Genomic DNA, 24,443 nt, shown 5'->3' on the forward strand with positions numbered 1-24,443 from the left:
GGAAGTTCACAGACAACAATATTTGCAGCTTTGGACACAATCCTTTCCAGTTTGTCTTTTGAGTAGTTATCCAAGCTCCAATATCAGACTGTAGTAGAGGTTGTCAGAACACTTTGGATTATGGCTGTATAGAATTGCCAGCTCACTCTGTGTTTTTTGAGTTGCCTAAGAAAAAAACATCCTCTGTTGTGCTTTCTTGACTATATGGTCAGTGCTGGTACTCCATTTAAGATCACAGTTTATGTACCCAGAAATTAAAGGAGTTTGTGGTCTCTATAGGAAGATCATTAATGAAGTTTGGGAGTTTTGTGTTCTGGATGCGTCAGAAGTTGGAGACCCAGGTTAACAGCGTCTTCAACAGACCTGTTGGCCCTGTAGGTAAACTGGTGAGGTTTCAGCAGAGGAGATGTACAGTGCTTGAGGTGCTTAAGCACTAGACACTCAAAGGCTTTCATAGCCACTGAAGTCAGAGCAACTGGTTTGTAGTTATTGAGACAAGATATTTCTGAAGATTTAGGAACAGGTATTATAATGGATATTTTAAAACTGTGAGGGTCTTCCTGCTGAAGTAGTGAAGTATTATAAATGTTGGTAAACACAGGAGCCAGTTGATCAGCACAATAGCTGAGGGCTGCAGCTGACAAATTGTCTGGGCCTGTCGCTTTTGTTTTGTTTTGTTTTTTGAAGATTGCTCTTAGTTCGTCAGTGTGGATGGAGAAAGAAAAAGGACGAAAATGAAGGTAATAAGAAGGCCTTCACATCAGGTTTTTCAAAGCGAGCATAAAACTGTTTGACTTTATCTGGGAGACTGGGGTCGTCATCCAGTAAGGCGACGGAGTTTTATTCCTTGTAGTTGGTCATTTCCTGAATTTTTCTCCAAACTGTTCTTGAGTTGTTGTCAGCAAATTGTTCTCTTGTTTTTTTACTGTAGTTGCTCTTAGCTTTCCTCACTGCAGAGTGCAGTTCATATTTGGCTGAGATATATTCAGTCCTGTCACCCTTAATAAAAGCCTTGTTCTTCTTACAGCGTAGGTCTTGCAGTTCTTTTGAGAACTACGGTTTCTTGTTACCGTATGTCTTGAAAGTTTTTGTAGGAATGCATGCCTCTTCGCAGAAACTTATATAGGGTAGTAACAGTATCAGTGTATTCATCTAAAGAGGCACAAGCAGAGCTAAATACATTACAATCTGTACATGCACAACACCCTCTCAGGATTTCTATGGTTTCTGCGGACCAGACCTTGACTGTTTTAACTTTTGATTTGATATTTTTTCATTTTAATTTATAAATTGTCATAAACAAAATGATTCCGTGATCTGAATTTCGAAGCAGTGCTTTAAAATTGATGCAAAAGTCAGGGTCCCAGGTACAGTAGCAGTGACCTAGTATTCTATCAGCTCTGGTAGGACAGTTAACTTGCTATTTTACACCTAATATAACTCAAAATATTATGAAAATAAATAAATTCTGCAATTTAAATCTAGTAATGCCAAAGAAAAGAATTTGTATAATGAAAAAATAGCATGGGACCCTGACTTTAAACCACATAAAAAAGACGTTTTAGCAATGGTCATTGAGGGACATAAGGAAGGTCTGGAACAAGACAGAAATCCTGGAAGTACCTTCATTCTTGCTGTTTTAATCCTTCTCAAGAATGAGAAAGGCATCAATTTCCATCTATTGAAGTCTTTCTTAAGCTGATTTTTTAGCAGCACAGTTACATTTTAATAGTTTTCTAGGTTTCTGAGTACTTAAGACTCTCCCTGGTGCTTTAATCAGTTCCTCTCAGCTCAACCCCTGCCTTTTCGATTAAGTCTCTAGTTTCACTTTCTCCTGCCTCCCCTGCTTGCTTCCAGCAGAGCCTGCACCTAGATTCAGTTTCCAGTTTACTGCTTCCATCAGCTCAGTGCAGGAGATATCACACTGGGGCTCTGGGTTCAATTCCAGACCTGAGGTGCTGTCTGTATGGAGTTTGTATGTTCTCCCCATGTTTGTGTGGTGTTCCAGTTTTCTCCCACAGTCCACAAATGTGCTGGCAGGTTAATAGGCTTCTGGAAAAGCTGGCACTGGTGTGAGTGTGTGCCCTTTGATAGACTGGCATCCTGTCCGGGGTTCAATCCTGCCTTGTGTCCAGTGCTTCCTTGGACAGGCTCTGGGTAACTGTGACCCTGAATTAGATAATTGTTTATTAAAAGTGATGTTGATGGTTTTCAAATTCTATACTGCCTTCTTTGGCAATTAGCTGACAGTATAAACTTATCCCTGTAATGTCAGATAAAGTCAAATTTCAGGGCAAACTTCAATCTAGATTTATTTTTGAGGGAAGAAAAACTCAGGTAAAACCTGCAACACTCAAACTCCCAGATCTACCGTTTTCTGTGCAGCTCAGCTTAAAGATTCAACAACCCGAGTGACAGCTCCCCAGCAAAATGGTGAAGAGCTATTCATCTCACTTAAAACATTGTTTTACACTCAATATAACTCAAAGCATTGTGAAAATAAATACATTCTGCAATTTAAATCCAGTAGTGCCAAAGAAAAGAATTTGTATTATGAAAGAAACTAAATAGAGGAATAGTTTTTTTTTAGGGGTTGAGAGAAATAGCATGGGACCCTGACTTTGAACCACATAAAATAGACGTTTTAGTAATGGTCATTGAGGGGCATAAGGAAGGTCTAGAACAAGACAGAAATCCTGGAAGTACCTTCATTCTTCCGTCTTCATCCTTCTCAAGAATGAGAGAGGCATCTTAACCTGATTTTCTAGCACCTCTTAGTTACATTTTAATATGTTTTCTAGGTTTCTGGGTATTGCATTTGCTCAACATTTTATCTTATCCCAATCTTATTGTAAATTAAATTTAGTTTTGGTCTCCAGGGATGTAGATTCCCCAATAACATTGCTTCAGAATTTCCTTTGTTTAATTCCTATTCTGAAACGTTGCTGTACTCTGTGATTACATCTGTAAGAACAGGAAAAAATGTTTAATTTTTGCTATATATAATAACATCATCTTTATAAAGAGCCTGATTGTGTGTTTCTTCTGCTATATCACCTCCCTCTGTATCCTTCTGTTGTCTTATTCTCTGAGAGCATAAATCAGTGGTGACAAGGATCTCCTCGTCTTGTTCCCCTGAATGAATTAAAGCTCTCTGACAGAATACCATGAGCCTGTTCTTGTGCATTTGGTTGGTTTTACATTGCATGTAGCCAAGCAATAAAACCATTATGAAAACCGAATTCCCAACAAGTTTCAAAAACAAAAGGCTGTAATACTCTATCAAATGCTTTTTCTAGACCCAGAATTCTGTTTCATTTCAGTTTTTTGTGTTTAAAAATACAGTTGTCACGCCCTCTGCAGCCAGAGGGCGCTCCTTCTCTGTCCTGTTCCTAGTTTCCGGTCTGCTGTCCTTCCTGTCCCTCTCTTTCCCTTGGGCTATATATTTCCGGGTCTTGCACTCTGTCCTCGCTCAGCATTGACGTTTGGATGTCCTGAGATCCGCCTAGCACCAGGGCGCCCCACGTCCGCTCCCTGAGGGCATAGGTCTCTATACGACATTCCTGAACTCTTTGCACTAATGAGCCCGGGCCTTTTTCCCATCTCACCGCTACGGATATGGGTCTTTTTCTGCTCTCCTGCTCCCCACGGTTAGTCCCTTTGGACGTCCGTGACAACAGTTTAGTCTATCCTGATAAGACCTCCAGCCAAATAGTCAGTTTCTACCTGGAATGATGTCCTCTCAAACATTTTATAATATCTCTGGAATTAAAAAAGTAATTATATAGTAGAAATATACAGTATACATGTCATGGTTTCTAATTCAGGGTCATGAGTGAGCCAGAGCCTATCCTAGGAAGCAACACAGGAGCCTGGACTGGTTGTCAGTCCATCAGGCCTTTGACAGAGGAAACAAGTGAGAACACAGAGAGAACATACAAACTTCACACAAATATCTCCCCAGGTCCGGAATTGAACCAGGGCCCCAGCACTGCGATACAGCCATGTTAACCACTGCTCCACTGTGTCTCCCCTCTTAAACAACCCATCAGCCACAATACTAGAATGGAGACAGAACTGGGTCACTTCTTATTCTTCACCAGCAGACTGGTCTGAGCCAGTGTCAGCCAGCTACACCATCTGCTGGTCATGGACCTGAGCTGCTGGCGCTGTGTGGACTGGATGTGAGCTACTTTGGGACTGTATTCCCTGCAGTGTACAAGCAGCTATTCACATCAGATTCTGTCTGCGCTACATCTCGGGGGATGCTGTTAATGTAGGGTCACCCCTCTGATGTGCCTCTTGAAAAGCATAACAGTTTACCCAAATAATAAATCATAAATAACTAAGGATGTGATAGACCGCATCAACCGTAAAAGACTCACTTTTAAAAACCCGGATCAAGTGTGACTGAAATTAGTACAATAAGACCTTAAACTAAAACTCAGGAATGCAAAGAATCAAAACAAGGAGACAATGGAGAGGGACTTTGAAACAATGAACTCCAGGAGGCTGTGGCAAACAATGAAAACAGTCGCAAACATGAATTCTTCAAAGAAGAGCGTCCATACAATGGATGAGCTGGCTAAAGCAAATGATCTGACTGACTTATCTGAGGTTTGAAACACAGGACTTCTCTGGTGCAGGTGATAGTATATTAGATACTATTATTTTATATTAGATATTATTACAGCAGACAGTTGTGCTGGTAGGCTTGTAATAATTCCACAGATGACCACACAATGTTTCAAGCACATATGTGCCAAAATGGCAACAGGCCCCAATGGCATCTCTGCCTCTCTTTTAAAAAATGGTGCAGAGGAATTAACACCAGCATGGTGCCCTGTCTTTCAGAAGTCTGCTGACTCTCACTCTGTTCCAGTGCTGTGGAAAAAAGCAATAATCATGCCAATACCTAGAAAGCCCTGTCCCTCAGATAGTAATGACTATAGGTTGGTAGCACTGACATCTGTTGTGATGAAATGCTCTGAGAGGATTATGGTATCCATGCTGTGCTCAGAAGTGAACACTGTACTGGATCCATATCAGTTTGCATACAAACACCGGCGGGGCACCGATGATGCAATCAACAGCATTATGCATCTGGTTCTTAAACACCTAGAGGACCCCAATGCCTGATTGTGCAATCAGTAGTGAAAGCAACTTCAAAGCAACTTCATCTTTAAATTCTCAGATGATACAGCTGTGCTTGGCTCAATGCACAGAAGAAGCAGCTCATCTCTATAGGTAAAAAATCCAAAGATTTGTGCAATGGTGTGACAACAATAGCCTAATTCTGAATGTTAAGAAAACAAAAGAAATTGTTTTTGATCCCAGAGCAGATGGTGGTCACTCAGATGTAGTAACCCACAATTAACTTATCACTCAGGTTGATTCATATACTGTAAGTACTTGTGTGTACACATAGACAGTAACCTGTGCTGGACTACTCATTTGGAGAGTGTTTGCTCCAAAAATTCAGCAGCACTTATATTTCCTGCAAAGAGTTAGAGTGTTTGGGGTTCAATAGGAAGTAATGCTGCTCTTTTACCATGCTGTAATCGAAAGCATTATTAGATATGGTATAACAGTGTGGTTTGGTAATCTATCAGTTCGTTTTAAATCGCAAATTAACCACCTCATCCAGACAGCTTTGAAGGTCATGGGAGTGAAACAGCATCCCTCCCTGCAGACAATCTTTGAAAAATCCATAATCAAACAGGCAGAAAAAATTATATCAGATCCTTCCCACATCCTCAATTCTGAATATCAACCTCTTCCTTCTGGCAAATGTTTTAGGGTTCCCAAATGTTAGTTAAACAGATACAAACATTCCTATAATCTCGTACTTTAGAGGAACGATCTCTGGTCACAGCTGAGGGGAATGCTCTGTACGGGCTGTCTCTCCCTGACACTCACTGGAAACTTGAATGGGGATAGAGCCTGCCTGGGAAAGCCTGTACAGATTTCTCTCTGTGACACAGCAGATAAAAAAGAATGCGCTACCACTGATCACCATTAGAGGGCCCAAAATACCAGCAATTACAGCACTCTAACTTTCATTACATGTATGCTCCACTACAAACACATTAACACCACAAACAAACACAGAACAGTGGCAGCAACAACAAGTTAAATAACATACATCTTAGAAAATAAATCGGTGTGAGCCAGTTGTAGGGGTAGCGTTCAGTAATCTGACAGTTTGTGGGAAGAAACTGTCTCTGAATCTGGACGTACTTGCCTTTATGCTCCTATAACACTTACCAGAGGGAAGGGGGAGAAAAGTGAGAAACCAGGATTACTGGTATCCTTAGCGATACTTCTAGCCTTCCTGAGAGCAAAACTGTTTCAAAATGTTCACATCTGAACACCAGGAGTTGTCTATCATTAGACATATACTAACAGCCGAACCAGAGCGATCCATGCGATAGGTGGAGAATCTGTCAAGGCGAACGGCTGAGTCAGGTGTATTGGGGGTCAGCCAGGTCTTGGCGAGACAGAGAATACAACAGTCCCTCTAATGGCTTAACTCGTCCATCTTGTTCTCCACGGACTGCACATTGGCCAGGAGGACACTCAGGAGTGGGGTCCGGTAGCCGCGGCGCTTCACTCTCGCTTGAAGTCCTCCACGTTCCGCGTCCATTGCGTTTGCCTGCTCTGCTCTGAGTCAGCTGGGGGGTCCGTTCGCAGAGGCACCCAAGATAGGAAATATCTGTGTTTAAATCAGCGATTCTCAATCCAGTGTCCACAAGCACTTGTCGGTCATAAATAATTGCTGAAAAGATACACTGGATACAAACAGCCCACAATATGAAACAGATGAAGACATAAAGATGAGGAGCAACACGTACCCACTCTCCGGCTCCATGTTGATTTATTATATCAGCGTGATGTACTGTATCTAATTGAGCCTGCCTAAACTAAATGCTCATGTCGTTCATCATTGAACAGCGCCGAACAATGCATAACTTTTCTCTCTCTCTAGCTAGAGAACAATTTATGTTAGTCTCTCCACAAAGCGATATTGCTCACTCTTAAAATATTTAAAAGAATACCTCACCCACGTCTTGATTCCACACCGGCACTCTGTCTCCTTCATAGATATAGGACAGTAAGCCAGTGGACCCCGCAATCCCAAAACCCCTGCATTGTCCCACCTCACTAAAAATGCTGACAGCCCACAGTGGGGAGTCTTGTGCGCTACCATTGTTATCAAGTAGTTTGTGTCGGTTTTAGATCCAGCAGAGTCTGTCTGTCGCTTCTGTAGCTCTGTGTGAATTTATGTAGTTTTAATATGTATTTTTTGTTGCTTTAGTACAGTTTGTGAATATAATGTTAATGTCAATATGTTTAGGTGAAATGCAAGTTATATTAAGATAAGATCACTTTATTGGCCATATACAATTTCTTGAATTAGGAATTTGTCTTTTCGCATACCCCAACTTGCTCTCCATGAGACACACAGACAGGGAGAGAAGCTTGGGGTCAGAACACACGGTTAGTCATTTATAGGACACCCCTGGAGCAGCTGGGGTTAAGGGCCTTTGCTCAGGGGCCCAACAGAGTAGGATTCCTCTGCTAGCCATGGGATACGAACCAGCAACCTTCCAGCCACCGGCACAGAGCCACCACACTGCCCTATATATTGTAATTCAACCAGGTTAAATAAACATATACTGTATTCATTGAACTGGAGGGGGTCTGAGGCTACATGTCCTGAGAGAAAAAAAAAGCACTGTGGAGAGATCCGGAGTAAACAGATCGGCTAGTGTGCGCGGAGGGGTGAGTTTAAATTTAATTAACAACTGGAGGAAAAGAGAGAAACAGAAGGAACTGGATTGGGATTGGAAAAATGTCTGGAGACGATGTGCAAGGCATCCACATTCATTCTCAAAGAAAACACTCGGCATCTGCGGAGCGTAGTGAAGAGGCAGTAAGTTTCTCGATCGTCAGAGGCTGCGAGTTAACCTGAAGATTTACAGCTGAGAGCAGTGGACACAGGATACACATTATTCTCACCAGACCGTTTGATTTATTGTAGTCAGGACTCACATCTATTGTACTGTTTTATCGCGGACAAACCTGTCCAAAACTTTACTTTTACTATCCATTATTTAAACACATTTTTTTTTTAAAACACTTAGTGAAATTACTAAATTTGAGGAATATATCATCTTGTCTCTTAACCAGCGCACCAATGATTTTTTTTGGTTTAAGAGACTCCGTACATTCCTTTATAGTGAATCTTGTTATTTTTAGTTTCTCTAACGGTTATTTATAACAATGTTGTTGTGTTTGAGAAATTTCACAATGCAGCATGGCCTGTATGTGTTTTTCAATTTTAAATGACAGAAAGTAAGGAGGATATTTGCTCATTGGGCACACAAGCCTTGTGAAGTCATCTTGTGATCACCGGTAGAATTACGATTGAAATTCCTGAAAAGTCTTATATAGTCACAAATTGATGGCTGTTTCATGTGGAAATGAAAAGCTTCATTTTTTGTGCAATTGACTAAAGTGGGACACAACATCGGTCACATTAAGAACCTAGGATATCCCATGTATTATATTCTGTATGAATTTAATGTTATACCTCTGGTTATAGTTACACTTCTGTGCTGAGAAACAGGCACACTTTCACTGGTACAGTATATCACTTCTCTAATCTTAGTCTGGCCTTCAGCAGCCCTGCTGTTGTGTTCAGGGTAAGTTATAATAATAATAATTGCTTACACTTATTTAGTGCTTTTCTGGACACTCTACTCAAAGCACTTTACAGGTAATGGGGACTCCCCTCCACCACCACCACCAATGTGCAGCATCCACCTGGATGATGCGACGGCAGCCATAGTGTGCCAGAACGCTCACCCCACATCAGCTATCAGTGGGGAGGAGAGCACAGTAATGTAGCCAATTCATAGAGGGGGATTATTAGGAGGCCATGATTGGTAAGGGCCAATTGGAAATTTGGCCAAGACACCAGGGTTACACCCCTACTCTTTTCGAGAGGCGCTCTGGGATTTTTAATGACCACAGAGAGTCAGGACCTCGGTTTTACATCTCAGCACCTGTTTACAGTATAGTGTCCCCATTACTATACTGGGGCATTAGGACCCACATGGACTGCAGGGTGAGCGCCCCCTGCTGGCCACACTAACACTCCCAGCAGCAGCCTCAGCTTTCCCAGGAGTCTCCCCTTCAGGTACTGACCAGGCTCACACCTGCTTAGCTTCAGTGGGTTGCCAGTTGTGAGTTGCAGGGTGATATGGCTGCTGAGTTATGTCAATAAGAAGAGAATTGTACCCAGTGCACTTTCTGCTGGGCCAGGCCCAACTCCTCTTCTACAGGAGCAGGATAAACACAGTCTCAGGTGGAGGGTCTGTAGAGGTGGAGAGTGTTTGATGGGTTGGTGAAGAGCAGGATCTCTCTTGAATTCCTCTAGTAAAACTGCAGAGATTCTTGTTTGAAGGTATCGGTGTGTTTTGGCTTTAATCCCAAATGAAGCTCAAAGGCTTTCATAGCCACCGAAGTCTGTAGTCGTTGAGGCGAGATATTTTTGAATAGGTATTATAGGAACAGGTATTATAGTGGATATTTTAAAACTGTGAGGGTCTTCCTGCTGATGTAGTGAAATATTATAAATGTTGGTAAACACAGGAGCCAGTTGATCAGCACAATAGCTGAGGGCTGCAGCTGACAAATTGTCTGGGCCTGTCGCTTTTCTTTTATTTTGTTTTTTGAAGATTGCTCTTAGTTCGTCAGTGTGGATGGAGAAAGAAAAAGGACGAAAATGAAAGTAATGAGGAGGCCAAATCAAAAATTCTCCGAGTGACTGTGTCATTCGAAAGGGGCAGCAGGTTGAGCTGTTTAGCAGCTTTTTCTCCACACATAATATGTGTTATGTCACGTCCCTGGAGAACTCACCGCCCTTAATCAACTCCTTCACATTCCAGTGCAGTTTCCAATTAACTAATCAGACACACCTTCTTCCACCCGCTACCTACACCAACCTGACGTACCACTCCTTGCTCAGTATTGGGTTTCACCTAGCTAGAGCTTCCGCGTTCCCCGTTCCCCGTTCCCCGTTCCCCGTTCCCCAACTGGTTTTTGACCCTGGCCTGACCTCCTGACCCACGTTTTTGGATAAACTCCTGCTGGTACTTTTGAGTTCAGAGGATTTTGCTTTGGGTCTTTCTCCCGCAATACATGTCAGCTCTTTTTCCAATGGTAATCAAAGTTCTTCACAAATAGTGTGCGGCTTACCTGCTTTAGCAATCCGCAAGCTTGCATTTTCCCCCGTTTCCGTTTCAGGAGTCCGTCTCAGAAGTTAAAAGAAGTTTTTATTTCATGCGCATGGGAGCGAAACAAAGAGACGCTTGGTGTATTTTTCTCATGGTATAGAATACAATGGTATAGAATTACATAGTAGCTCTTGTGTCCACTCAAGTATTAGCGTGCCCTGTATCATAGTACGTGGCTGTGTATTTGACACATAAACTAATCTCATTCAATTAGAAAATAAAGAAATAATTGTATTTATGAGAAATCTAATTTCTTATTCTTTTAAACAGTGAGATTTCAGCTGCAAAAGATAGCAACAGAGATAGCACTAGCACTGCTTGCCATAGAAGTTCAGGAAATGGTGAATTAAGCCATAATGCAATAATTCGGTGATCAGTATTAACAGTTTAAAATGTGCATAGATTAATGTAAACATGCTGGAAACTTAAAGAGCAATTAAAGAGCTCTGTAGGAAAAGAAACAAAAGATAGAGAAAACCCAAGCTTTTTAAGGCTGAAACTAAAATTCAGTCTAACAAATTAAGGCAAATTAAAATTTAGGACATAAAAAATGTTAGAGATGTAAATAAATACAAAAATGCACATGAGCAAAATGTTTTAGAAATGGAGCTGGTGTTACTTTGAAATAAGCAAACAGAAAAATGTCATGATCAGACAGTGCAGAAGAGGGATGCAGGGACACTTGCAAAGCTTAGATATACAAGAAATTACAGAAAGCTGTGTTTTACAAAAGAACGTCTGAACCTGAAACAGATTTGGCAGAGAGTGAGGCGCTTGAATAATCAGGTGCATTTCTGGCAGGGTGAGAATGAAGGTTTGATGGGATAAAGAGTCAGAAAATTAACTAACATGAAAAACAGTAATTTTATCAGAAAGCCTTAAAGTATATGAATTAGTAGCAAACATGGTTTCATGGAAGGCTTCTTAAATAGTTGAACATTCATTACAGCAAGTCAGTTTTTGTTTGCCACACATAAAAGACATTTTTCAAAGAAAGTAATTTAGCCTGTCAGTAATGGAACCACTAAATAAAGACATAATTATAGAAATCTAAACCAATGTTGGTAGCAGAATGAATTAAGGACTCAGCAGCTGTCAAGTTAAGATCAGTGTAAATTGTGTCACTGTGTTGGTGTAAGATGGTAACAGTGAAAACAGGTATTTAGAAATGACTCATTTTGAGACGGAGATTATAATTATAAATCTAACAGGATAGGGAAAGCACAGAAAATATGTACAGTGTGATTAATCAGATCTGTATGCAAAGCCATTTAGCAAAGATGGTGTGAGAAGAGTGACAAACCAGTATAGTTTTGATCTTTTTTTTTTCCGAACCAGGGAAAATCTGATCATGTTTCTCTATAACAATAAAAGTAACTGTAAACTTTATTTTATATAGCACATATCCAAGCATCTTAAAGCAATATAGCAGGTGTAAAAACAGTTATGAGGACCATGAGTTACAAAGTAAATACATATAAGAAAGACAAGCAGTTAGAAGTGCTACCGAAGTTAGAAAATGAAGCAGATACAGACACTAAAAGGAAGGTTTTGAGGTTAGATTTAAATGCACTCAGGGTAGGTGACTCTGATATCACTGGGGATACAAATCCAGAGCCCTGGGGTGCAGCTAGAGAAGGCCCTGTCACTCACAGAATGTATATATTCTTGAGGACAGCTAGAAGACCAGAGTCAGAGGGACAAAGGTTGCAGATAAGCCAGATAGGTATTGAATGAGGATGAGGATTTTGAAGTTGACTCGAAACCTGATAGGAGGCCAGTGCAAGGACTTGAAGACAGGTGTAATGTGATTGCTTGTTTGCGCAATATTCTGGTTGTCAAATTCTGAACATATTGGAGATTGCTTGGTGTGGATTTAATTACCCCAGTGAACAAGATGTACAGTCATCAATTCTAGAAAAAGAAGCCCTTTTAGTTTCTCTAGTTCCCTTTAAAAGAAACTAAATCAGTGTGATGTTCCATAATGCAGCTTTTTTAATGCTATACATGGCCGGTATTTACATATGATGTTTGTGATTTAAACAATTAATACAAGCAGTTTTTGAGGATTTAAGTTAGTCTGACTTATTGCAGGGAGCAAAGCATTAGGAGTTATGTTCAAGCTAGTAACAGCGTGTCTGAAGAGCTCTTGCAAAAAAACCAACATATTGTATCCAAAATAACAGCATACAGGTATATTAAAAATAAATGCAAGGTATATGGATATTCAAGGTATGGTTAGAATATGAGATACCAGGTTGCAGACACTGAAGGAGAAGGATGGAAAGGTTGAAAAAGAAGCAAGGGAGGATGTATGGACACAAGATCTACTAGCGGTAGAGTTAAGAAAGTAAGAGGAGCTTTGAACAGTGAGGAAGAAATAAATGAACAACACAGAAGCTGGAATGTTGACCTGAAACATCCTGTAGTAACAGTATGGTTGAAATGAGGAATGAAGAGTAGTTGAGACAGGGATGAAAATTACAATGGGATTTTCAGTTTCTCAAAGTAGTAGAAAATGATTAATCTAGAATAACTGAAAGTGTTATCTGCAGGCTGCAAAAAATGGCAGGTACAGTAAAATTAGACAAAGATTGTTTGCTACCATGTAGTAGATAAACAGACACAGGTTAAAAGTAAGTTCTCATGGAGCATGTTAAAACTAGAGATGTACAGGTAGGTAGGAAAAAGATAAGTTGAGGAATACACTGATAACAAGGACACTTCCTAAAAAGGTTAGGCATGCTTTTGACAAATGGACAGGAGATGTTACAGACTGCAGGGGAAGGTGATAAAGTTAACAGACTCACTGAATATCCACTGTTGAATGTTTACATAGATACTGAAATGAGGATTGTATTTTAGATTTTGTGAAATTGCTCGCGTTCAACTGTGTTTTGGATGCACATCAATTGAAGGAATGGGCAAACATAACTGATGCTGAGCCAGCATCTGAAGATATTTATATTTAGAGGCAATTTGTTGATTTGTTGTCCGACTAGTTATGGATACTGATGTGCCAGAGAGGTGGAAAAGCTGTTTTTGTTAAACCAGCACTATAAAATAATTTATCCTCAGTGAGATCCTGCCATCTCATAGTGGGTTTAATCACTGTGTATAGTTACACAGTCCTTTAGTTCCATCCGTTTTCTAATCTCTTTATCCAGTACAGGGGAGCTGGAGCCTATCCCAGCAAGCAACAGACGCAAGGCAGAATACACCCAGAATACATCACAGGGCAGACAAACAGACAGAAACACACACTCAGACACTCACATGAGTGAGTGTGGCTTATTAGTATTTCCATAAGCCAATTAACCCTACCAGTATGTAGGTACCTGTAGAGTACTTGGAGAAAACCCACATGAACCCAGAGAGAACATGCAAACTCCACACATACTGTACCACAGGAATTGAACCTGGGGCCCCAGCACTGTAGGATAGCAATGCTAACCACTGTGCTACCATTAGAAATGGATGGATAGCTTAGTTATCTTTCTAGTTCACAGATTTGCATGCATAATTTAATTTTGAAAGTCACTGAGATATCTGGTGCAACTGTTGTATTTATGAAAAAACTTACCAAAAGCATGCTAAACACTGCCACCCTATTCCTTAGTTAATACATTTAATTGTTATAAACAGTTAAGACTGTTATTGATTGTTGATAGCAAAATATTTTAAAATATATTTTATCCTTATATATTTTTCTTTACTAATTCTGTATTTTACATATTTTCCAATACTCGGATTTAACGTACATTTGAACAATGACTTGTATTTCAAATATTGAACTAAGTTAGACATAACATTCAGAAATACAATCGAGAATAGTTTTGTGGCATTTCTTTTGATTATACTTTGCTAAAATTGATAAAAACCTAAAGGCGATCAAAATAATCTTTCCACGTGTCATGTCATTAGGAAGTACAATAAGCTCCTGCTTTGTTTAACAATGCTTTAAAAAATAAATATAATTGGTGAGAAAGTAGCTATCCTTAATGATAATTAAAGGACTGGAAGTCAAAGGAAATGATTTACGTTGCTTAATTTGAAAACCTAAATTATAAAGGCAGATGCGATCTGCCTTAAGCGTTCCAGGCTGCAGACGGCTCATTCTGTATTACAGAGCTCCGCGCCTCCTCCCTCTCTCAGTGCCGCCGCTTCTCAGGGAGATATTTTCTCAGACTCTGATTGGAAAAAAAGACCTACTGACCTGCTTCGTACCAAAGGAAAATAGTAGAATATGTTTTTTTTCTTTGTGTTTATGAAATTCAAGTGTTTTAAAAGTTTGATTAAAAAGTAATTTACAGCGTAAGTTTCCAAGCTGATCACGAGGAAGAAAATCACCTGTTTTTGTGCACATAAAACGTTTTTTTTTTCCAACTAAACTAATCTTTTTAAAGTCATGCAATTCCTAAATTAGGGAGGGTCACGTCATTGTTTCTTATTTATGATTTTTTTAAAACTGGTGCCTCCAGTTAAACTGTAGAGATTCTTGTGTGAAGGTGTCAGTGTGTTTTGACTATGGTACGTGTGAGAGTACTGTACTTGTAGTATAGTGAGTAGACATCGCGAGACAACGGAACGAGGGAGTAGAAGGCTGGAATATATGGTGTAAGGGCATGATTTGTGTAGTTAATGAAATAGTTAAAATAATATAAGAACGGCTCTTTATTTAGATACACAGCATTTATGGCGACGAGAGATGAGTGCTTGACGAACTCAAAGCGAGCAGAACACTGCAGGTTTTCGTTCTCTTGCTGGTAGAAACGAACTCTTGACTATTCGGACTGTTCGTTTAGCTGGCGCCATGGAAGATACGGCAGCCGCGCCGAGAAGCTTTGCTTATGCCCAGCTCTCTCCACCGCTTCCACTGAACCTCGGAGCTCCGGATTTGTATACGGAATACAAGATATGGATGGAGTCGTACAGATTTTTTGAAATAGCCAGTGGGTCTACAGAAGCTCCGGATGCCGTGAGACGTGCTATATTACTGCACTGTATCGGGGCGCCCGTGCAGCGGATTTTCGCCAAACTCCCTGGAGAAAAAGGTACATATGAACAGACTGTAGCTGCCTTAGACGCTTACTTTACACCGCGGAGAAATGTGGTTTTGGAACGGCATAAATTTAGGCAGAGAATCTGTTGATGCTTTTGTGAATGCACTAAGAGAACTGGCTAAATCGTGTGACTCTGGAGTGTTGGAAGCTGACATGTTAAGAGATCAACTTGTGGAAAAATGTGCACATAAGAGACTGCGTGATAAATTGTTGCAGGAGGAAGGGCTGACTTTAGAAAGAGCTCTTACAGTCGCTAGAATTCATGAAGCAGCTCAAGCAGAATCAAGACACCTGACTACCTTCATCACACACAGGGGTTGTTACCGTTTCAGAAAAGTTCCTTTTGGCTTGTCTAGTGCCTCAGAGGCCTATCGGAAGGCTATGGACTCGATGTTGTGTGCAATGCCTGGTGTTGTATGGTATATGGATGATGTTGTAGTACATGCGGAAAATGAAGAACAAGTAGAACAGAGGCTCAGGCAAGTATTCCAAAGATTCCAAGACAGTGGCTTAACTTTAAATAAAGATAAGTGTATCTTTGGCCTGAAAGAGATCGAGATACTGTAGCTGTAGTCCTGCTATCACAGGGAAGGGCAGTGATGTCACCTGCTCTGGTACGCCAGCTCTTACACAGTGCCTGTCGGCCATAAGCATTACACTCTCCCCCACTTAAATCACCATCCCCAGCAAAGGGCTATCCCACCCCACTTCTGACACTAATGTAACACAACAGGGGCTCAGGCGGGCACCTTTGCCACATTAGGTCAGCCCCCCACCATCAGGAGCTTGAACCCAGGACTCCCACATCACTCTGCAGGGACCCAGCCCGGTGAGCCAAAGAGAGATCTCTCCACAGCCCAGTAGCTGTAGTCCTGCTATCACAGGGAAGGGCGGTGACGTCACCGCTCTGGTACTCCGGCTCTTACACAGTGCCTGTCGGCCGTAAGCGTTACAATATTTTTGTGGTAAGAGGGAGCAAAACATCAGTATTTACTGCTATTAATTAGTGTACGATTTATAAATAAATATAAATCTTGACAAAGCAATGTAGGAAATACAGAGAAAATAAATCCTTTCTGACATCTAAAATCAGTTTCGATCAAGGTCTCTAAAACAAACAAGAAAAAGAGGATTTTCGGAGGGCAATTACACTGTGTTTATATAGGATAAGTGATTTATGAGCAATCTAATTTCTTGTTCGTTTAAAACAGTGAAATGTCAGCTGCAAAAGATCGCACCAGAAACAGCACTCTCTCTGCCTGACATAGACGTTCAGGAAAGGCTGAATGAAGTCATGTCAAGTACAATAATTCGGTGATCAATAATAACAGTTGTAGGACAAGAAACAAAAGATAGTGAAAACTTAAGATTTTTAAGGCTAAAACTCAAATTCATTCTACAAATTAAGGCAAATGAAAATTCAGGACGTTAAAGTGCTAGAGGTGTAAAAAAATACAAAAATGCACATGAGCAAAAAGTTTTAGAAATGGAGCAAAAAGAAAAAAAAACATGCCTATAGTGCAGAAGAGGGATGCAGGAATACTTGCTTAGATATACAAAAAAATCACAAAAAGGTGTATGTTACAAAAGAACATGCAAACATGTTCATCATGTACATGAACATGTACATCAATTTCCCTTCGCGATCAATAAAGTCTTATCTATAAACATGAAACAGAGTGAGGAATCAGAAATTAGCATGCATAAAAAACAGCAGTTCTGTCAGTGAGCCCTAAATGAATTTATAGCAACTGTGGTTTCATGGAGGGCTTCTCAAATAGTTGGGCATTCAGGTAAACTGCCAGGTGAAAGGATTTGTAAACATATTTTGTAAAAGCAAGTCATTTTTTTCCGCAACACGTAAAATACATTTTTCCAAGAAAGTTTAGCCTTTGTCACTAATGAAACCACTAAATAAAGACATAAATATAGAAATCTTAAGATTTTTTTTATTGGTGGTAGCAGGATGAACTGTCAGGTTGAGCTAAGTGTATATTTTGTTGCAGAGTTGCTGCAAGATGTTAACAGAGAAAAAGGTATTTAGAAATGAGTTATTTCAAGATGAAAATTTTCAGAATAATTGCAAATCTAGCAGGATAGAGAAAGCACAGAAAACTGGCAGTTAGATTGATCAAATTAGTATGAAAAGTCATTTAGCAAAGGGAATGAGAAGAGTGACAAACTAGTATACTTTAGATCTTTTTTTCTGAACCAGGGAAAATCTGATCATGTTTCTCTATAACAATAATAAAAAACTTTATTTTATATATCACCTTTAAAAGTGGCATCTCAAAGCAATACAGTAAATGTAAAACAGATAAAAGGACCACAGATTACAAAGTAAATACATATAAGTAAGACAAGCAGTTAGAGGTGCTACCAAAATTAGAAAATGAAGCAGATACAGACACTAAGTCTTCTGAAAAGAAAGGTTCTGAGGTTAGATTTAAATGCACTCAGGGTAAGTGACTCTGATATCACTGGGGATACAAATCCAGAGCCCTGGGTGCAGCTAGAGAAGACCCTGTCACCCACAGAATGTAGATGTTCTTGAGGACAGCTAGAAGACCAGAGTCAGACGAACAAAGCTGGGGGAGAAGACAGATAATAAGCCATATACTGTAGGTACTGAATGAGGATGAGGAATTTGAAGTTGACTCGAAACCTGATAGGTAACCAGTGCAAGGACTTGAAAACAGGTGTAATGCATCCCTGATAGGATTCTCGCTGTCATATTCTGAACATATTGAAGATTGCTCCGTGTGGATTTAATTTCCCCAGTGAACAGGATGTGCATTTATTAATTCTAGAAAAAAAGCCTTTATTGATTTCTCTAGTTCTTAGTTTCTCTAGTTCCCTTTAAAATAAACTATTATTCCACAATGCAGAGTATTACATGGCCAGTATTTACACATGATATTTGTGATTTAAAGAAATTAACACAAGCAGCTTTTGGGGATTTAAGTGTTGGCTGAGTTATTGCAGGATAAAAGACTAGAGATGTTGGTAAGAAGAAGATAATTTTGGGAAAGCTAAGGAATACACTGATAACAAGAACACTTCCTAATGGGGTTAGGCATACTTTTGATGAAGATGATGAAGTTAACAGACTGTAAGTTTACATAGATACTGAAATGAGGATTGTATTTTAGATTTTGTGCAGTTACTAGCATTGAACTGGATGAATTGGATGCACATGAATTGAAGGAATGGGCAAACATAGCTGATGCGGATCCAGAGAGCATATTAAGATGTTTAGAATTAGAGGCAATTTGTTTAAATAACTAGGTATGGATACTGATGTGCAAGAGAGGTGGAAAGGCCAGCACTATAAAATATTTTATTCTCAGTGAGATGCTGCCATTTCATAGTGGGTTTCTAACACTGTGTATAGTTCCATCCATTTCTAATCTCTTTATCCAGTACAGAGGATTTGGAGCTTATCCCAGTAAGCAACGGACACAAGGCAGAATACACCCTGGACATAGCGCCAGTCCATCACAGGACAGACAGACACAAACACACACACTCCAGGGCCAGTTTTCCCATAAACCAATTAACTTACCAGTATGTTTTGGAGTGCGAGAGGGAGTCAGATCACACATATGGAGAAAACCCATGTAACCCAGAGAGAACATGCAAACCCCACACACACAGGATGGCAGAAATTGAACCTAGGACCCCAGTGCTGCAAGATAGCAATGCAGTATGTAGGTACCTGTAGAGTACTTGGAGAAAACCCACATGAACCCAGAGAGAACATGCAAACTCCACACATACTGTACCCCAGGAATTGAACCTGGGGCCCCAGCACTGTAGGATAGCAATGCTAGCCACTTTGCCACCATTATAAATGGATGAATATCTTAGTTATCTTTCTAGTTCACAGGTTTGCATGCATAATTTAATTTTGAAAGCCACTGAGACATCAGGTACTACTGTTGTATTTATGAAAAAGAAACAAAACAAAAAGCATACTAACAACTGTGCCATCCTACTCCTTAGTTAATACATTTTATTATTCATAAACAGTTAACATTGTTAGCAAAATATTTTGAATTATATTTAACCCTATTTTTTCTTTAGTTTTGTATTTAACTTATTATATGATAGTCAGACTTAATGTATATTTGAACAATGAAAATATATTTTTACAAGATGCTGGGGAAAGTGCAACAACTTATTACAGTGCTAAATTTAATATTATTGGTTGCTAATAGTTTATGCTAACACCTAACTTTCTTAATTAGATGTATTTAAAACAGTGAACTTAGTGTAACATACCATTCAGAAATACAATCGAGAATAGTTTTGTGTTGTTTGTATGGATGAAATGTTTCTAAAATGTATAACGTAGCAAAATTAAAGACGACTAAAATCTGTAATCTTTCCACTTGTAATGTCATTAGACAGAACAACAAGTTTCTGCTTTGTCTAAGGATGGTATCAAAAAGTAGTCTAAGTGGTGAGAAAGCTGTGCTTAATGATAATTAAGTGACTTAAAAGTAAAAAGAGATGCTTCATATTGCTTGATTAATTTTAAAAACTAAGTTATAAATGCAGACGCGATCGCTGCCATAAGCGCTCCAGGCAGTAGAACGTTCGTTCTGTACTGCTGAGCTCCGCGCCTCCTCCCTCTCTCGGTGCCGCGCCCCTCTCTGACGGAGCGCAGTGGGCGGTACGCTATTTTCAGAGCCTCTGATTGGGAAAAAAAGACCTGCTGATCAGTTTCACACACCAGGAAGAGAAAAGAATGGGATTTTTTCTCTTCGAAACGTGTGTTGTCTTTATGAAATTCGTGTATTTTAAACGTTTAATTAAGAAGTAAAAACCTTACAGCGTACACAAAGATTCTGAGCTGATCGCGAGGAAGAAAAATCACCCATTTTTTTCGCGCATAAAAAGTGGTTTTTAACTCTCGAAACCTGTTTTTATATGTTTTAAAGTCGTGCAATGTCTAAGTTAAGCAGGAACACATCATTATATCTCTTTTTTTTTATTTTTAAAATCGTTTGCCCAGCCTACTACTAGTATATTCTCATGACTAATGGATGGAGCAGTGTGTAACCACTGCAGACATGATCAGAGAAACAAGACAATTTACTTTAAATTGTGGGTGTGTGTCTCCTTTTGTCCAGAGCTCTGTGTGTGTCTCTACTGTCCTCAGCTCTGTGTTTGTTTGTGTTTGTCTCTCCTCTTGTCCTCAGCTCTGTCTTTCCCTCCTCCTGTCTTGAACTCTTTATGGGTGTTTCCATGTCTTATTTCTCCCGTCCTGAATTCTTGTGCCCTGCATTTTGTTTGTGCAAGAATCATTATAGAGGGGTTCAACATGACTTCTGTGACTCCTGGTCTCTGAGTTAAAGGCACAATGTGAAGATCTCTGACTATTTTCTTTGCTCACAGATCTGCTGGGCATGAAAACATGTCCTGTGATTTCTGCATTGAGACGAAGTTCAGAGCTGTGAAACACTGTGTCACCTGCATTGCCTCCTACTGTGAGACACACGTCCGACAGCACTACACAGTTCCAGCCCTGCAGAGACACAGACTGGTGGACATCTGTGGAGACCAGGAGCCCAGTCTGTGTCAGGAGCACCACAGAGCTCTGGAGCTGTTCTGTAAGACTGATCAGACTCACATCTGCAGTCTGTGTTCAGTGCAGGAACACAGGGGCCATGAAACCATATTTATGTCAGAACAGGTAATGACACAGGTAAGAGACTTCAGTCACACTTTCTGAAATCGGACCTGTGCTGAATATTGACACACTTTTCACCAGCTGATTCATAGTGCTTCTGTGTCTCTGTGTTGTGCTGTCTGTTCCCTGTGCTCACAGATCTGTAGTGACCCGTGTGGCTGAATTGATACACACTCATCACTGAGGGCAGCTGAATATCTGTGTGGTGTTTATTTCACATGAACTATACAGTGTAAAACATTAGTGACCAGAACTTAATATCTCAGTACAAAAACACTGAGGGATAGTCTCTTATTCTTACTGTCGAACTGTTTCAGTATGGATGCTGTCATTCTGTCTCTATGAAAGCTTCAGATCTCTTGATTCCTTTAAATCTGCCAATTTTAACTCTTCCAAAGGTCTTACCTTTTTCTCTGCTTTGTATGTTCAGAATGTGAGGAGGGCTGTGACAGGTGAACCTGAGGATTTCTGCACAGGAGGATTCCGGGAGACTGTCCAAACAGGTAAGTGTTTGAGAGTGTCTCTCAGGAGAAGGACACACCAGGTCTCTGTGTGTGAATGAGTGTGCTTTGGCAACTTGAATCAAGTAAACATAATAATTTAAAGTCTTACCCACAGATTCTAAATATACAGTCTACACTTTATTGATACAACACTAAAACATGCATAACAAACCAACAAGAATAAAATAATATATTTGTGAATCAATCTGCTTTAATATGAATTGTTGATCATTCACTCAGGGGTTAAAAATGAGCCAATAACAAAGTTAAAATATATCAACTATTATTATTGTCTAACTTGTAGGTCATATGAATCTCAGTGTCATAGATATATCAGTGGTAAAATCACATTCATATTCTCCAATATGCATTTACTATCCTGAACTACTTTATTAAACACAAGTGAAATAATAGTTAAACCCAAGATAATTATAATGTTAATATAGACGTTTTGTACTCCTAAATCAAGGAACTTGTGGCCATTGGATGAATTTGAACTTCCTGCTGATGTCAGAACTGAGCAGGTTCATGCTGTAGTTTCTCCAGTTGCTTGCTCTGTGCTGGGAGTGTCCTGGTGGAGAGAGAGAGGAAGAGAATGATTTTGCCTTACATTACTGATGACAATTCCGCAAGGAAGTTATCATCTTACTAAACTCCAGTCTCTAAAACCATCTGTGCACAGTCATCTGCTTACGGGCAAAGTAAGACCATGGAAGACAAGGTTCGTCTGAACTGCAGCTTTTTACTGAAGATGCTTGGATATTCAGAATAATGACAAAAGAGCCCAAAAGGCAAAACATAACAGTCAGTTTGTGAAAAACAAGATTTCTTCTGTTTTTTACTGTTGCACTCTCTCAACCTGAAGTCTTTGAACAAGTCCTGACTCAGACTGCTTGCAATCACATTGTTGGAAAAGTCAGATTGCCAGGTTAGCTGGAGAGAGAAAAGCTGAGCCAGTGAGCAAACCAATGAAATGATTTGTGTGCAACCCTATAAAACAGGAAATTACAGTTGGTGATTGCCTGGGATGTCAGCAGAAATATCTAGATACCCTCTAGGTCTGTCATTGGGTGATCATACAGATTGGAAGGTTAGTGAGGTCTGACCCATTGTCTTGGGTGTTATTGTCTTGGTGAAAGCAAAAGTATGATTTTTAGAAATCCTTCATAACAGCTTTAAAATGTCTAATAACTATTAATTCTATAATAGCTCTGTTATGACTATACCAATATGGTGTCTCTCAGCTAGCTGTTGCCCTGGGAAACTTACATTCTCATGAGGGCTCCCAGTTTTCCAGGACCAGCTGCACAAGCCAGACTTTCCTTCACTGATCTCTATTAATTCCTAATTAACAATTATCCCATTCATTACTCAATTTCTCTTTTCCTATTTAATGTCGAAGCTTCATTTTAACAGCGCTTTCTCATTGTTCATTTCACCCCCTTCACTCCCTTTCTGTACTCTAGTGCTTTTAGTTCTCGGCTTCATTTGTATTCATTTCACCCATCCTGTCTGCACTCCTGTTCTCCAGTTCCCTGGGCAGATGCCTCAGTGGCTTCTCTGGGTGCCCATACTGCCCTGGATTCCAAAGCCTTTCTGCAGCCTATCTTTGTTTCTCGACGCCAGGATTCCACTCCGAAGTTGAATCACTGTTTTTCCTTGGAGGTCAACACCACGAATCCGTCCCAAGACCGAGGTATCCAAGTGTCCTCCTCTTTTGGAAGCACAACACAGGATTCCTCTCTGATGCAGAGGCTGCCCAATTATTGTCTACAGGCTGATTTGCCAGGGATGACATCACTAGGGTGGATGTTGACCACCCTCGCCTTTCATTGCTGAATCAGTCTGTTCTGACTCCAGTTCTAGTTTGTTCCAAATAGAGATTTTCTCTGCCCTGCAGCACTCAGTTTCTGACTGCACAGCAGCTTCCGGCCTCCACCCTGTAGCCTTGGACTCTTCTCTGCTGGCCTCCTTCGCCAGCAGTTCTGAACCACTTCCAGGAGGCAGCTTCCGTTGTCCAGGGCCTCAGGGCTCTCCCCGTGCAGCCTCATCCTGTTGTTGTCCCTAAGAGTCCTGCTCTGGCACTTTAGTTCTTCTTTTCTTTAGATGGATAGATACTTTATTGATCCCGTGAGGGAAATTCTTTGTCCTCTTTCCTGCCGCCTTTCTGGCTCTTTTTTCTTCACCCTTTTCTCTCAGGCTGTCGGGGTACTTTTCTCTTCCCAGTCTCCTTCCTGCCAGGCGTCCTGTGTCCGCTCTGTCTGGAGAGCATTTCCCTGTTAGCCTGGCCTCCCTGTAGATTCCTGTTCCCGAGCTCTGACTGAGACTGCACCTTGCAGTTGTGTTGTCCCAGGGCTCATCACAACTGCCAAATTGTAAAGATATGCTAAGAATATACCTGGGTGTTAACACAATTAGAGACACCTGACCAATCAGAAAAACCCCAGACTAAGTATTGAACTGCTATATAACACCTATACAGAGCAACAAGAGAGATAGACCTTCCTTATGCACCAAAGAGAATGACCCAGAATCTCTAATAATAACTATAACAATATTTTTATTATAGCATATTTCATTCCAATGAATCTCAATGTGCTTCACAAAAAGAAAAGCTTAAAAAAGAAGTCAGGAAACTTAATAACCAAGAAGGAAAAAGATAGGAAATTAGTAATAATAAAAGTTGATAGGCTTGCTGGTAAAGAAGGATTTTAAGATCTATTTTAAAGTTTTTGGTGGAAATTGCTTGTCTGAGATGATGCTTTGTTGGAACAAGGATGGTATGATCTGATCTCCTTGCTCTGGTCAGTACCAGTGAGTTAGTGAGAACATATGTGAAACTGTAGCTGAGTAGCTGCTACCTTCTTGAGGGAAT

The 24,443-nt window shown here is 40.2% G+C and overlaps 1 protein-coding gene across 1 annotated transcript in view; it reads left to right on the forward strand.

The window, feature by feature from the left end:
* The window catches only part of LOC138223909 (uncharacterized), a 235,954-nt gene that overhangs the window by 37,165 nt on the left and 174,346 nt on the right, over window positions 1–24,443 (forward strand). The window contains exons 5-6 of the mRNA XM_069180089.1: window positions 20,771–21,080; window positions 21,496–21,568. Of these exons, the coding sequence (XP_069036190.1) occupies window positions 20,771–21,080; window positions 21,496–21,568 (383 nt within the window). The remainder of the gene's footprint in view (window positions 1–20,770; window positions 21,081–21,495; window positions 21,569–24,443) is intronic.

This window comes from Lepisosteus oculatus, chromosome 18 (assembly GCF_040954835.1).
Source record: "Lepisosteus oculatus isolate fLepOcu1 chromosome 18, fLepOcu1.hap2, whole genome shotgun sequence".
NCBI classification, from domain to species: Eukaryota; Metazoa; Chordata; class Actinopteri; order Semionotiformes; family Lepisosteidae; genus Lepisosteus; species Lepisosteus oculatus.